The following is a 16216-nucleotide window of genomic DNA, read 5'->3' as shown; positions in this document are numbered from 1 at the left end:
TTGATTTTCCTGACACCATATCAAGCATGGTGTCGGGGCAATCTAAGTATTAACACCAGCAATTTGCCTGCTAAATCACCCACTGCCGACTTCCCAGTCAACCCTGAGACTACACCCCCCCCCCCCCCATCTATTTTTGGGAAGCGGGTGTCCCTGAATGGCAGTTTGGAAACGTGGCCACCCTACTGGTGGCACTGCAGTATTTATAAACACATTATACATCAAGGACAATTCTTCTATATCAGGGATGTTTCTTCTATGGCAGCTACAATCACCGGCTATGAAGAGCAGCTGCTACCAAACGTGTGGCCGCTGACAGGGGAACACATGGGATCATCAGTGACAAAGAGGAAGTAAACAAGTAGCCAATGGCTCTCATCCTTGCGTCTTATTGGCCGTACAGAATGCGGTTCCGCAATGTCATTGGCCTTTGGCTGAACCCGCCTTCTTTCAATCAACTCAGTAGACAGCGCGCTAGAAGAGACGTCACTTCCGGAGCTGAGGCGCACGAGCTGGTGAGAGAGAAGGAGGTTTGTGAGCTGTACATCATGTCCTCCTTGCTGAAAGTGGATCAGGAACTGAAGAAGAAGGTGAGCGGCGGGGTGACGCCTCTCCGGGACCGCTAACACCGGACCTGTGTCAGCAGTTTTGTGTTGGGGCCCTTTGTGGGTGGCTGGGGCCCTGCTATCCGTAGGGGTGCCCGTATCTCCTTTCATGATGACACAGCCTGGCCTGTGCCGAGGTGTAAAGTGAGCTCAGTGCTTCTTCTTTCCCTGTGGAGGGATTTGTGCTGGGCGGTTTGTAGCCATTCCTAGTCTGGGTCACTATGGAAGCCTTGTGTGCTGTCTGGAAAATCATGTGCTTTATTCAAGACAAACATAAAGTGACAATCTCACCTAACAAGCTTGCATGTCCCAATATTCAGTAACAATAGAAGTATCCAGGAAAATCTCCGCCAATAAAAAAAGCTGTACTTGAGCTTCGGTGACTTGGGTAATATGTCATCAATCTGCCTGAGGCAGCTGCGGGCATGCCCCCCCCCCCTCTGCCTCTGGGATGTCTGCCTGTGGCAGCTGCGGGCATGCACCCCCCCCCCTCTGCCTCTGGGATGTCTGCCTGAGGCAGCTGCGGGCATGCACCCCCTCTGCCTCTGGTATGTCTGCCTGAGGCAGCTGAGGGCATGCCCCCCCCCCCCCTCTGCCTTTGGGGTGTCTGCCTAAGGCAGCTGCGGGCATGGCCCCCCCCCCCTCTGCCTCGGGGATGTCTGCCTGAGGCAGCTGCGGGCATGGTCCCCCCCCCCCATCCTGGAAGCCATTAGAGATCAAATATAAGTATAGGCTGAAAAGGCTAAGTGCTTTATTTTTGGCCAGATGGCTCTGCAACAAACATAAATTGGACACTATATCCCAAGAAAAAACTTGTTGCAATAGCATATCATGTACCTGAGAAACCTCCCTAGTACATCCGCAGGTAGCAGCAGTATTGATGGACAAATTCCTATTGCTGAAGTAAGCGACTAGATCTGAAACAACTTAAAATGCTCATATAAGGAAACCAATCTCCAAAGTAAAATAGTTGCATGCTCAGACATAGATTGGGGCCGTTACAGATTATCTGAAAGGTGGCAACAAAGCTGCAGATGTTATTGCTTCAAAGGCAACCATCCATATGAAAGGTATAGCTGCATCTGTGCAAAACATCCCCCTCAATTTTTAATAACATGCAATTGCTGTTTTAGAGCTCGATATATCTATCAACTTTTATAATTGTTAAATACTTTTTAAATCACTTTCAGTATTCCACAAGGAGGACTTGGCACTATCCAATTGTTCTTTAACTCTGGTAGACAATCTATGCCTAAACACTTTTGACCCCCAGAGTTCAGTTTGTTTGATTAGTGTGATCCCTCTGTACCATACACTGGTCAGCAGTATGAACACAGGGCAGAGGGGAAATGAGGGCTGTGCTCAGACACAGTACCAGGCTTTGTGTAAGTACACAAATTTCTGCTCCCTTCCTGTTCTGCTTAGTGAGTCACTCACCTGGAATAATCATGTAGCTTACAAGTGCACTGATACCTGTCATGCATGGTCCTGTCTGGAGTCGGGGTCCTTTTATGTTATATGCTGAACAGGTAGCTTTTAAAGGGTCAGTTTATCTAAACTTTATTTTGGATAAGTGCTAATAAGAAGTGTGTGTGTGTGTATATATATATATATATATATATATATATATATATATATATATATATATATATATATATATATATATATATATATATATATATATATATTGTGTGTTTCTTTCTAGTTCCACCCACTGGTAAGACTATTTAAAGGGACAGGGATACATTTTTTTTATTTATTTTTTTTTATTTTATTTTTATTTAGCAATTGTTACTTTTACAGAAATCGCATTAAAGGATAATTGAGATGAATGAGGATTGCCTTTTTAAGTTATTTAGCTCACTACAACAGTCATCCTGAAGCAATATGGTTCGCCCAAATTTCCACAATACTTTTGAAGGTCATCACACACTTTCCAGCAGTGGTGTAATGTGTGGGGTTTCCCCCCTCTAAACAATTTTTCAATGTTCTAAAAAGAGGCTGCCAGAGATTCAAAAAAAGTCAGCCTCAAAATGCAGAGCAGACTTTTTTTATTTATTTTTTTCCTCCAATAGTTGGTTTTTAATTATATTTTTTTTCATAAAGGGTACAGACAAACTGCAGTGCTATACTCTGCATACACTAGAACGTATAATAATAATTAACAGTACTAGTCTTATGTTAGGCATGTTGCTCCCCATCCCGGACACCTCCTTGGGAGCAGAACTGTGTCTTGGGGAGGGTAGCAAGATGGCCGACCCTGGTATAGGGTCACGTTTATTGAAAAACTGAGCTGGTGTAATTAAACTTGAAACAGGCTAGTAAAGTATCAATAGGTACATAAATCCATATAAGGGTGTAACTTTCAATACCAGTGTACATATACAGAGGGTAAATTAACCTGTGAATGGGCAAGGTAAACTTGCCTAGTCAAGGAAGAGGTAGGACAGCCAGTTGCCATAGTATAAACATGTTCATTTAATTGTGCACTTAGGGTTTAACTAGAGCTCCCACTTGCCTCTAAATGCTGTGCTGTTGAGGGTTGTGATTGCCAATAATTTCTTTGTCCAGTGAGTATAACCTCACTAGGGGAGAGTGGATTAGAAGAGTTCCATTGCCTTGTGATTGTACATCTTTTATTAGCAGTGAAAATCACAATCACTGCTTGGAATTGGGTTGGAATTCATGGATGTTCAGGTGTAGGATGGCTAGCTCTATGTTGGGAGCTATGTGTTGGCCGCATATATCTGACGATATGGAAAAGATCCTATTCCAGAATTCTCAGCAATATGCTAAACCATAGTATATGATATAGGGTACTAGGGCTGAAACAACTAATTGATCGACAACTAATCGATTATGAAATGAATAGATTATGAAAAAAGTAATCTATTAATCGGCCAGTAACATAATGAGCTAAAGTTAGCCCAATTTAGCAAATCGTTACTGTAAATATTACTTTTTCAGTTCTACAGTGAAAAATGAGCACCTTACAGTAGTGGTTTGCTTTTTATTTTTTATTTTTTTGTATTATAAAGGGCTATTTTTATTTTATTTTTTTAAACCCCATTATGTTACGCACTATGGTTCATTTACATGGTTTACTATGGGACACGTTCACATCTGTGTTTTTTTTTTTTTTTTTTATCTACCCAACAACAAATTGGCCAAAAAAATGCAAAAATGCAAATCGAAGCAAAATCACATGTGCAAAAATCAAAACGCACAGCAAAAAGCTCTGCAGAATCAGATCAAAAGCTAACTGCATAGGTGTGAACTGAGCCTTATGCTGGCCTCACGGATCGAAAACTGTCTGAAAATTCCTTTGACCAAGAAGTTTTCTATTTCCAAAGTTTCCAGTCATTGTGGTTAAAAATTAACATCAATTTGACCCCACTAATGATTAGAAAATCTAACGAACGTTCTTAAAATAATTTTTTTTAATAAAAAAAAAAAAAAAAATCTCTGGGTCTGATATTTACCAGGTTCACCCTTTAATAGTATATACCCTAACAGTATATACAGTATATCTCTTCTGTCTGTTATTCTCAGAGTGGATTAGATATTTTGCTCCCTAACCATATAATTGGTTATTTATATTTACCACTGCATCAAAATATTTAAGAATAATTTGCCTTTTTAAAAAAAAAAATGTAACATATTAACAAAATTATACACCATACCACACTTTTTTTTTTTTTTTTTTTTTTTTTTTTAAGGTTATTCGATCGCCCATTTAACTGATTTATGAAAATAACAGTTAGTTGCAGCCCTATAGGGTACCAGATTCTCCTCATTTCCTCCAGCATAGGGCTGTTTGGGTTCGGTAGAACTTGGGAAGTTTGAACGGATTGTGATACCAACAGTGTACTACCTTTTGGAAATGTTCCCAGTGGTTTACACATCTTGATGAAGTACAAGTACGAGAGCTTTCTTCCAACTGGTATCTGGGAAAGTTTTTTCCCTAACATTTCTTTCCATTTGATAATAGTAGTGGTCTTGGGCATGGTAGATGTTATTAAATAAGGAGATCCCCTTTAGGCTTAATGTACAGGGGATGTTTTTACAACCTCTCCTGAATGATTTAACTTGACAGATAGTAGCCCATGTTTAAAATGTCCATTTCGCCGTGCCTGGGGGGGGATATAGATAGAGAGAGATAGAGAGAGAGATATATATATATATATAATTTTTTTGCCAAAAATGAAACTCCTGTCAAAACAAAATGTGAGTTGGTGCTTGAAATGCCTCTAAACTCAGCATCTGAATGAATTTTATTATTTTTTGCCTTCAAAAAAAGGCCTCTAAACTCAACTGCCTAGAAACGACAAACGACCCTGTGTACATGTAATGATATAATAAGAGTTCAGGAGCAGTTGATAAAAATGCCCCTAAACATCTGTTTAGCAGCAGCAGTGTACATGAAGCCTTAGTGGGGGGGTAGGTTTGCACAAAAAAGGTGTGTTGTTGTTTTTCCCTGGTACAGGTATCGGGAGAGTAAGGCTCGGTTCACACAGGGGTGACTTGTCCAGGCGACGTCGCCCCCGTTCTGTACTACGGAACCGTTCTAATAGGAGCGACTCGAGTCGCTCCGACTTAGAAAAAAGGTTCCTGTACTACTTTTTCGGCGACTTGCATTGACTTCTATACAGAAGTCGTTTTGCAAGTCGCCGCTGAGGGCGCGGCAAGTCGTGCCGCGTACGGTGTGAACCGAGCCTTAAGCTTCATGTACACGGGACGTTGCTCAACCTCTCCTGAACGATTTAACTTGACAGCTAGAATGGCCATTTACATGCTGCGTTTAGCTGCATTTGCGTCTAGAAGCATTTTTTGTTTTCACTTTTGGCTATTTAACCACTTAACTGCCCATTGCCGATTAACGGCTTCAGGGCGGTTGTTTAACTCTGAGAGGCTGTTAATTAACGGCCTCCCAGAATTCTGCTCTCGCGCGCCCCCTGGGGCGTGCACACGAGATCATCCATGACCGCCGGGTCCACTGGATCCATCACGGTAAACAGCCGCTCGTCGCGGCCGTTTACCACGTGATCGCTCCGTCAAATGACGGAGTGATCACTTGTAAACAAACCCCCTCTCTGTACCGATCGGTACAGCGGAGGGGAAAGAGATCGGTGTTAGCAGTGCTGTGGGCTGCATCTGCAGTGCCCACATCGCTGCTCACTGAATTTAACCCCTCAATTCCCTGCCATTACTCTGCAGTACCCTGCTATAGACGCACCCCTCACTGCCCTCCGGTGCTTCTACCAACTCGCCAATACGATCAAAGCCAGAATCTTTTTTTTTTTTTTTTTTTTTTATTTCAGGCTTCCCAGCCTAGAGGTGAGTTGTGGGGTCATATTGACCCCCAGATTTCACTGTAAAGAGGACCTGTCACCCCATATTCCTATTACAAGGGATGTTTATATTCCTTGTAATAGGAATAAAAGTGATCAAAAATTTATTTTTGGGGAAAAAAATGTCAAACTAAAATAAAGTAAAATGAACAATAAAATTTTTTTTTTTTAAAGCGCCCCTGTCCCCATGTGCTTGTATGCAGAAGTCAACGCATACGTAAGCCCCGCCCACATATGAAAACTGTCTTCAAACCACACATGTGAGGTATCGCCGTGAATGTTAGAGCGAGAGCAATAATTCTAGCCCTAGACCTCCTCTGTAACTCAAAACATGTAACCAGTAAAAAAAATTAAACCTTCGCCTATGGGGATTTTTAAGTAGCGACGTTTGGCGCCATTCCACAGGCATGTGCAATTTTGAAGAGTGACATGTTCGATATCTATTTACTCAGCATAGCTTCATCTTTCACTTTATGCAAAAATTGGGCTAACTTTACTGTGTTTTTTTTTTTTTTTTTTTTTTTTTTTTTTTTAAGCACAAAACAGTTTTTCCCCCCAAAAAAATGCGTTTGAAAAATTGCTGCGCAAATACCGTGTGAGATAAAAATTTACAACGACCACCATTGTATTCTCCAGGGTCTTTGCTAAAAAAAAATATATAATGTTTTGGGGTTCTGTGTATTTTTCTAGCAAATAAATGATGATTTTTTACATGTAGGAGAGAAATGTCAGAATTGTCCTGGGTGCTGCAGAACGCCTGATGGCTCTCCCTGCATGTTGGGCCTCTGTATGTGGCCACACTGTGTAAAAATCTCACACATGTGGTATCGCCGTACTCGGGAGTAATAGCAGAATGTGTTTTGGGGTGTAACTTGTGGTATGCATATGCTGTGTGTGAGAAATAACCTGATAATATGACAATTTTGTGGGGGAAAAAAGGTAAAAAAAATCTTGATTTTGAAAAGAATTGTGGTAAAAAATGACAACTTCAAAAAACTCATCATGCCTCTTACTAAATACCTTGGAATGTCTTCTTTCCAAAAAGGGGTCATTTGGGGGGTATTTGTACTTTTCTGGCATGTTAGGGTCTCAAGAATTGAAATAGGCCGTCAGTCCTTCAGGTGTGATCAATTTTCAGATATTGGCACCATAGCTTGTGGACTCTATAACTTTCACAAAGACCAAATAATATCCACCAATTTGTACTTATTTTTACCAAAGATATGTAGTAGTATAAATTTTGGCCAAAATTTATGAAGAAAAAATTACTGCTAAATTTTATAACAAACGAAGAAAAATTCATTTTTTCACAGAATTTTCGGTCTTTTTTTTCTTTTATATCACAAAAAATAAAAAACTGAGGTGATTAAATACCACCAAAAGAAAGCTCCATTTGTGTGAAAAAAAGGACAAAAATTTCATATAGGTCCAGTGTTGCATGACTGAGTAATTGTCATTCAAAATGTGAGAACACCAAAAGCTGAAAATTGGTCTGGTTATTAAGGGTGTTTAAGTGCCCAGTGGTTAAAAAAAGCCTCCAACTGCCTCTGAACACGCGTTTAACAGCGCCTCATGTGCATGGGGCCTAAACGACCCTGTGTACATGTACTGATAAGATGACATAGAGGAGAGTTCAGGATCAGTTAAAAAAAAAAAATGGCCAACTGCTCCTAAACGTCCGTTTACCAGCAGCAATGTACATTAGTCCTAAGGCCTCTAGTCTGCCATGCATGGGTGTAAATGCAGGGTATAAAGTGTTTGGAGCACCGATCACGGGTTAAGAATTCTTGAGGCTGGTCCCTTAGGTGAAGACAAAGGGGATCTCTGACCACAGCTTGATGGCTATCTGCATTGTTGGGATATCAGAGGTGGTGGGGTGGAGGGACTCCCATGGCAATGGAAATTGATGTGGATTCCATGAGGAGGGGTTCCACCAATGTCCAATTTGTTTTAGGACATAAGCTTTATAATAAGCCGTAATATTGAACACCCCCATGCCCTGTTCCTTCTGTGTTTCATCATATTAGGGGAACATCTGGGTGGTTTGCAGTTCCATACATACTGAGTGAAACATGGTGTGGGGTGTGTTTTTTTTTTTTTTTTTTTTTTTTTTTTTTTGTGTGTAGAATAGAGGCGTTTCGGTAGGAGCAACATTTTTAAGGTTGCTATCCTTCCTGCTTGTTAGTTCATGAGGTCCTCGGGTGGGGTAGTGATTCCAAGAAGGGCCTAAAGTTATGTATATCTAGAGCTGTGAGGTACGTGGAGTCTTTACCCCTAGGATTTGGGACTTGGTGGTGATCAATTTATATTAGGACACATCACTAAATTCTACTAGTGGTGTGGGGGGGAGGGGGGGGTGTTCTCATGTAGCGTTTTCTTGCTTATAAAACATGACCTCATCCTCAGGCTCATTTTGTGTTCAGTACCAGCTACAGTAAGGCCTGTAATGTTGGGGTGGGATTGGGAGCTCTCTGCCAGTGGTTCCATAAGAAGTGTGAAAATGGGTGATGGGGAATGTCATTTGTATTGGTTTGGAAGTAATTCCTGGTGAGAAAAGTAGCTGAGGGAGTGGAGTAGAGGGATAGTTTGTAACCGTTCTGTGATCCCAAAAGTGCTAAGCACTATCCCAAGGTTTCAAAAATGGAAAGCGGTTGAGAGGGCACCCATTTTAAAGCAGAACTCCGGACAATTTTTTTGTTTTTTTTCCATATCCTTGTTGCTAATCTCCTACCTTCACCTAGTCTGTCACTCATGCTCTTCTGAGCTCTGTAGTTCCTCTGTAATAGGCTGCTGAAAACGGTGTTATTACCTGTTAACTACTTTTTTCCAGGAAGGCTTACAGAGAGGCTCCTCCCACCTAGCACAGGAAATGCATGATCCACATCATAAATGCAGCACACATGCCTTAGCCCCTCAGTATTAACAAATGACCGAAGGCTTCAGAATAAGCAATCATTAACCTTCATTAGGGTAGCTTTAACTTTACTCTGTTTTACATTGCTAATCACCAAAAGGGAGGGAACTGACGCCATCCTGGAAGATTCCTGGAAAAAGTAGCTAACAGGTGGTAATACTGTTTTTCCAAATCATCTTCCAGGGTGGCTTACAGAGGACAAAATAGGACTACTTGATCAGGGCGGGACCACATCCTGCAGCACTTTCCTGCGGAAAGACTGGTCTTGGCTGGCAAGCAGATCCAGTTTGTAATGCTTTACAAACATCTGAAACCTGGACTGGGTTGCGGCTTTGCAAATCTGGAGGGGAGACGCTCCTGCCCTTTCAGCCCAAGAAGTAGAAACTGCTATTGTGGAATGAGCATTTATCCCTAGCGGAGCTGTCCGGGATGCTGCTTTGTATGCCTCCACAATGGCCATCCACCTTGCGATTATATTTTTAGATACCCTTTTACCCCTGTTTGAACCTACAAACAGGCTGGTGGAACGTCGCCATTCTTTGGTGCACTCTGTTAGCCATCAAGCATCACCTGACATCTATCATATTATCATATTAAATCCTGCCTACTTGTGGTTTTCCGTATTTCTGCAAAATGATGGTATCACGATCTCTACTGACCTATGGAAGTTAGATGGTACTTTAGGGAGAGATTACGGATCCAGCAAGGTGATAATCTTGTCCTTCAAGATTATGCAGAAGGGCTCAATCACTGAAAGCGCCTGCATCTCACCAACCCTCCTAGTGGAGACCAGGGCCACCAAAATCGCTGTTCAAGGTTAAGAGCTTTATGGGCAGTTCATCTATTGGCTCAAACGGTGTTTTACAAAGACCTTGCAACACAGTGGATAAGTCCCAGGGAGGGAACCTCTTTGACTTGGGGATCCGCTTACAGCTGATGGATGCAAGAAATATCTTGACCAGTCTTTGAGATCCAAGACCTCTTTGGCCAGAATGGTGCGATCAGGATAAGCTTTGTGCTCAACACTCTTATCTTGCGGATAATCTTTGGAATGAGGGCAAAAGGTGGGAATGCATACACCAGATTTGCCTCCCATGATTGGGATAGATAATCTAGGCCCAGACTGAGATGATCTCTCTGTAGGGAGAAAAATTGTTTCACCTGCCTGTTCTGCCTTGTAGCAAAAAGGTCTGTGGGATTCCCCACTTCTGCACTATCTGTTCGATTCAAGCACCTTTCTGTCTGAGACAGAATCTCCCGGCTTATTGATGTAACTTTCTGTGGTAATATAGTCCGAAAAGGACCTGCACGTGTCTTTCCCTTCAGTCAGACCAAAGACAACTAGAGCCTCTAGCACTGCACTCAGCTCCCTTGCATTGGATAGGCTGGCTTCCAGCCAATTCCAGACCCCTAGGGCCATCTGTGCTCCTGAATGGTTTCCCCACCCTTGACCGCTGGCATCTGTGGTGACCACCAGAGGGTTGTTGGGACCAAAGTTGACCTGCAGAGAAATTTGCAGGGGCTCAACCACCACTCTATTGAGAGTTTTACTTCCTGCGGGATCTGTCTGCCTCTGAAGAGAGTCCTTCCATCCCAGACAGAAAGCATGAACGCCTGAAGTACTCGAGTATGGAATTGTGCCCACTGGACTCCTGGGATGGCTGCTGTCATCAAACCAAGAACCCTCATTATACCCTGAATTGAGGTCTCTGTACATACGCAGAGGCTCTGCAATTATCTTTCCTACTTTTTTTCTTTCATCAGAAAAATGTTGGATGTAGTTGAGTCTATTGGGTATTATGGGAATACTATACTTTTGAGTAGGTACCAACTGGGATTTCTCCCAATTTACCAGCCACCCCCAGCTGCTGAAGGCGTCTGATAGTTCTGTTCAGGTTTTGTTTCAATTTATTTTTAATTTTTTTTAAGGGTGACCTCAGATTGTCAAGCTGGAACATCAGCTGTTTCCTCTGCAGAGGAATAATCGGTCTGTTTCCCCAATCGTTTGAGGGCAATACCTCATCCTGTTCCCCTGGTAAGGGGTTTGGAGTGGGAGAGAGGGATCTAGCATGCTTCTTATCCCCTTTAATGGAGGATGCGATTAAAGATGCTAATCTTCCTTCTAAGCCCTGCAGGGCAGGGGAAAATGCATCTTCAGTCACGTATACAGGGGCTGAAGTGTGAGAAGCAGTTGCACCACCAATTGCTTCTAATGCCTCACCCTGGCTTGCCATGTCTGGTATCTCCGGAGAGGATGACAGTGTAGAGGCTTGACTGGAGTTCTAAGAGCCTAGGGGTGGAAACCTTGGTACCCTTGTGGTACACTGGAAGTCAAATGTGCCAAGCACAAAGCAGAGGAGCTTTAAGAAACAAGTTGTGGTATTTGCTGAACAATAGTTTTGGCAAAAGAGAACTGTGACCATAAGGATCAGCCTTTGATGCTGAGTACCATATTTCCTGTGCTGGAAATGCCTGTTTACACACCTTCACATGCCGGAGGGCTTTCAGACTGGAGTGGTGCGCTAGCAGGACGGTGAAAAAAGTCCTTCACCGCTCCAAAGATGCGGCTAGCAGAAACTGTATTCACTGCTCCTACCCATTGAAATCAATGGGGCAGTGCGGCTATACCGCTGACAAAGCGCCTCTGCATCGGCGCTTTGTGGACAGTTTTAACCCTTTTTTTTTTTTTTTTTTTTGCCACTAGCGGGGGTTATAACCGCCCCGCTAGCAACCACATACTGCCGCTATGACGCCGCTCCCGCCCCAGTGTGAAAGGGGCCTGACAGACTTCTGTCTTCAGCATATGAACTGAGTGTCTGTGTTAAGCCTCAGGTGAGAACCGGATTACACATACTGTAAGCTGTTACCACACCTCGGGGAGGGGGTGGGGAATTTGTCAGCAGTGTTTGTTAGGCTCCCAGTTTTAAAGGAAGACTTCACTTTATACAAAAAAATGCAAATAGTTGCTTTTGTATATTCATAAACTACTGCTGTAACCCCTTTAGATCCCTCAGAAGAGGAACACCATCTACTCAATTAACCCCTGGACCAATTTGCAGCCAAAGGACTAGGCCCCTTTTTGCGATTCGGCACTGCTTCACTTTAACTGACGATTGCGCGGTCATGCGACGTGGATCCCAAACAAAAAGCGCTTTCTTTTGGTGGTATTTGATCACCTTTGCTGTCTTTATTTTTTGCGCTATAAACAAGAATAGAGTGACAATTTTGAAAAAAATGCAATATTTTTTTGCTAGATCTCCCAAAAATATATAAAAAACATTTATTTTTCCTCAGTTTAGGCCGTTACGTATTCTTCTATATATTTTTGGTAAAAAAAATTGCAATTGGCGATTTGGTTTTGCGCTAAAGTTATAGCATTTCCAAAATAGGGGATAGTTTTTTTTTTTTTTTTTTGTTAGTAATGGCGGCATTTAGTGATTTTTATTTTTTTTCCCTTCCTCCTATAAAAGGAAATGGACGATCGGTGACAGCCACAGTAGGAAGCGCAGGGAGAGGCTTGTTTACACAGACCTCTCCTCGTTCTTCAGCTCTGTGACCCGATCGCAGGACACCAGCGGCGATTCGGGTCCGCTGGTCCCACGGTCACGGAGCTCAGGTACATGATTGTGCCCAGCCGTGCCATTCTGCTGACGTATAATGCCATGAGGTGGTCCTTGAGCAGTTAAGAACCCCCTCTGGCTGCTGGGCCCACACCTGCTGCTATAGCCAGACACAGCTGCTGAAAAAGGCATCATACTAGGCAAGTGTAATATACTCCCTCTAGAGGAGACATTTTAAAGGCATACAGAGTTAATTGTGTGTGTGTGTGTATATGTATGAGCATAGGTAGACCTATTACAGTTCCTAGGCTTCTTCCCTTATCCTCGCATCACAGCGGGAAGCGTAGTTAAACCTTCCAAGACTGGGGCCCTTTTAATAGGGGGTTCACTTGCCGTGAGAATAAACCCCCCCCCCCCCTTTTCTTAGGGTTGGGGGCATGAAGCTTATTACCTTCTCCTCCAGCATACTCTGTAGGAGGAAAGACATAGCTCTTTGATAAAAAGAAAGGGTTTCCTTTTTGCCAAATTTTTTTTTTTTTTCCCCTTCTAGTCGACCTCTAGGACGGATTCTAGCTCTTTACCAAAGAGCGAATCTCCATTTAAAGGGTAGGGGACAGTGTTTGGCCTTTGACACTCTCATCCTCAGGACTTCAGCCAGATAGCCCTCCTGGCTTTAATGCTGTAGACCTGGCCGAGAATCTAAGGACTCTGTGGATGCATCTGCTATATAGGCCACTGCCTTATTTAGCTTTGGTAAAGCACCCAAAACCTCTTACCTGTGAGTATCTGACTCCAGAAGAGCGCGGAGCTGTTTAAGCCATAAATCAAGCATGTGCTCCATGCAGGTAGTGGCTAGTGCTGGCTTAAAGATAGCGGAGCAGGCTTACCACACTTTCTTTTAAATACTCTTCCGCCTTTCTGTTCATTGGCTCCTTTAGGGTGTCTGAGTCCTCAAAGGAAAGCTCTGAACCCTTTGAAACGTTAGTCCAGTCTAGGGCACTTTTCCCACAACATTGTATCTTGCTCTTTGAAGAGAAACCTTCTTTTTAAATTCTTAGGGAAGAAGACTTCCATTTTCCGGTTTCTTCCACACCAGAAGTACTGTCTTTCTAGGGACATATGTACTAGAAAGGTTCTGCTCTGCTTAGGCTAAAGGCCTGCATATAAAAAGGTCATGTACAGACAACTCCTGGTCCTCCAGCTCCATGGTGTCGTATATAGCCTTTAATAGTTCCTCTGCAGGAAAAAGGATCTTTAAACCTTTTGATGATCTTGTCTATGCAGTCCTGACATGCACTTTTCTTCCGCCCATAAGGCATGTTCTGGGTGTCTTTGTTTTACTATCTCTGGGCTCAAGGGCTTTATTCTCAAATGAATCAAATGACAGACGCCAGCACATTGCTTCCACTGAAGACAATACCCGTAACAAAAACACCCTGTGGATAACAAATTCTAATCTAAGAACCTTTTTAAAAGTACCCACCACCAGAGCCTATGCTAGTATGTGACACCTGTTACCTGATGCACTAAGCATAACAAAAAACAGACTTTGGAAGAAAACTCAACGCCCCCTCTGCCCACTATTTTACCTTTAGGGCCTGAATCAACAGGTGGCGCCTCCAGACCTGCTTCCATGGATCCTGGCATCTCCATGCTCCTGGAAGCCTTCAGGCCCTTATATAAGGAGGTGTGGAGAATATGGGGCGACGCCGCCCTTCGGCACAGCCCTGTTATCCCCAGCTAGGCTTCACTGGGAGTACCAAGATGGCTGCCACTGGACTTCCTACCATGTCCCTTCCTGTCACCCAGTCCTGGAAGATGCCTCATCACTCTGCGCCACCAGCATGAGCCATATGCTGGGGAGAGAGAAGCCCTGCACATGGAGATCTCTGTAAACAGCAGAAAAAGAGGTACCCAGACCATGCGGTGGCCTGCGCCTCCACTAGAACACCCTGCTGTGCCATTTCGGATGAACCCACTGGATCACCTCCTCAACTCCTCACAGGTACCTCACTGAGGCTACAACTCAGTCGAGAGAGGGGATCCCTTACCTTCACCCCAAAGCGCTCTTATCAGGTCACTGGGTGGCCTAAACTGACTCATACCCCAGGAGTACTACCCCTGTTTGCCCTGGGTATGGATGTTGGGAGGCCCCTGACACCTAGCATGAAGGCTGGAAAAATAACAAAGACCTGTTTGGAGTTCCTGTCTGGAGGAAACACAAATACTGAGGGGCTAAGGCATGTGTGCTGCCTTCATGAAGTGGATCGTGTGTTTCCCTTGCTAGGTGGGAGGAGCCTATCTCTCTATAAGCCGTCCTGGAAGATGACTGGGGGGGGGAGGGGGAAGAGAAACTGTTATTGCCTAGTGACTTCTGGCTTCTATCCCTCAGCTCAGCCAGCAGTCTGACACGCCCTCTTGTAGTTCTAGCAGGGAGGAAGCAGACATGTAGAGGGCGAAGGGTGTCTCGCAGCCCCACCTGAGTCTATGCCGCCCATGGAGGAGGCATCCTTCTGCCAGAAATTGCACTCCCACACAGCCGCCTGCCTGTTATCTCCATGCAGAGCGGGGATCACTATCAAAAATCACAAAACGGGGATCTCTCTCTGTTTTGGTATTGTATATGAGAACGCTGATGTCCTGCCGGTATAGGAACAGTGCGCTGTGTATCGTAATGGAGGCGTGATATCAGCCATTGTTGTTCTCGTATACAATATCCTATTTAAGTTTGTACTGCTTTTTGACGAAGTGAGCTGCAGGAAGCGGGCTGAGGGGTTACAGCCAGTGGGACCACTGTGTGCATGCAGTTTTGCTGTTTTTACATCCTGCCTAGCCTTCTCATGAAGGTGGCGATGTAACCCTAAAGCAGGGCTCGAAAAAACCCGGGTGCCAGGTCACATTTGCGACTAGAATTGGCGACCTGGCGCAGCACAGCTGGGGATATCCTGTCTCTGTGGACCCATCTCAGCGGACTTGGAACCCCACTTTTTTGGGGGGGAAAATTTATTTAATAAAACGGTAAAGTTGGCCCTTTTTTTTTTTTTTTTTTTTTTTTTTTTTTTTTTTTTTTTTTTTTATATATTGTGAAAGATAATGTTACGCCAAGTAAATTGATACCCAACGTGTTAAGCTTCAAAATTGCACCCACTCATGGAATGACTACAAACTTTTACCCTTTAAAATCTCCATAGGCGACGTATAAAAAAAATTCTACAGGTTGCATGTTTTGAGTTGGAGAGGTCTAGGGCTAGAATTATTGCTCTCGCTCTACCGATCACGGCGATACCTCACATGTGTGGTTTGAACGCTGCTCACATATGCGTTCGCTTCGGCACGCAAGCTTGGCGGGACAGGGCGCGTTAAAAAAATTTTTATTTTTTATTTTATTGTCTCACTTTTCATTCCTATTACAAGGAATGTAAAAATCCCTTGTAAAAGAAAAAAGCATGACAGGACCTCTTAAATATGAGATCTGGGGTCAGAGAGACCTCACATCTCATATTTACACTGCAATTTAAAAAAAAAATGTCCCTCAAAGAGCTATGGGCAATGACTTGGAGACAGGTGCGGCGCTATCTTCCCCTCACTCGTCTCCATGTCGGGCCAAGGACAGGTCCAGATTGCTGTCAAGGACCTGGCTCCTAACTTTTTTAGCTGGCTCCTAGATTCCAAACATATTTGTCAAGCCCTGCCCTAAAGTCAAAATGTAACCACCTCGCGCCCGCCCTATAGCCGAATGACGGCCGTAGAACGAGCGCGCTCGTCCGGGAGGCCGTCCCTGGACGT

General features: G+C 43.7%; 1 protein-coding gene across 1 annotated transcript in view; it reads left to right on the top strand.

Moving 5' to 3' along the window:
* Positions 1 to 463: 463 nt before the first annotated feature.
* PSME3 (proteasome activator subunit 3) overlaps positions 464 to 16216 on the top strand; it is a 65706-nt gene continuing 49953 nt past the window's right edge. Inside the window, exon 1 of the mRNA XM_077459514.1 lies at positions 464 to 590. Coding sequence (XP_077315640.1) covers positions 549 to 590 — 42 coding nt within the window. The 5' untranslated portion in view covers positions 464 to 548. The remainder of the gene's footprint in view (positions 591 to 16216) is intronic.

The sequence above is a fragment of the Lithobates pipiens genome, unplaced genomic scaffold (genome assembly GCF_037356315.1).
Source record: "Lithobates pipiens isolate NorthernLeopardFrog02 unplaced genomic scaffold, aLitPip1_a1.2 Scaffold_28, whole genome shotgun sequence".
Taxonomy (NCBI): domain Eukaryota; kingdom Metazoa; phylum Chordata; class Amphibia; order Anura; family Ranidae; genus Lithobates; species Lithobates pipiens.
The sequence above is the reverse complement of the archived record's forward strand: the minus strand, read 5'-3'. Positions and strand labels throughout refer to the sequence as shown.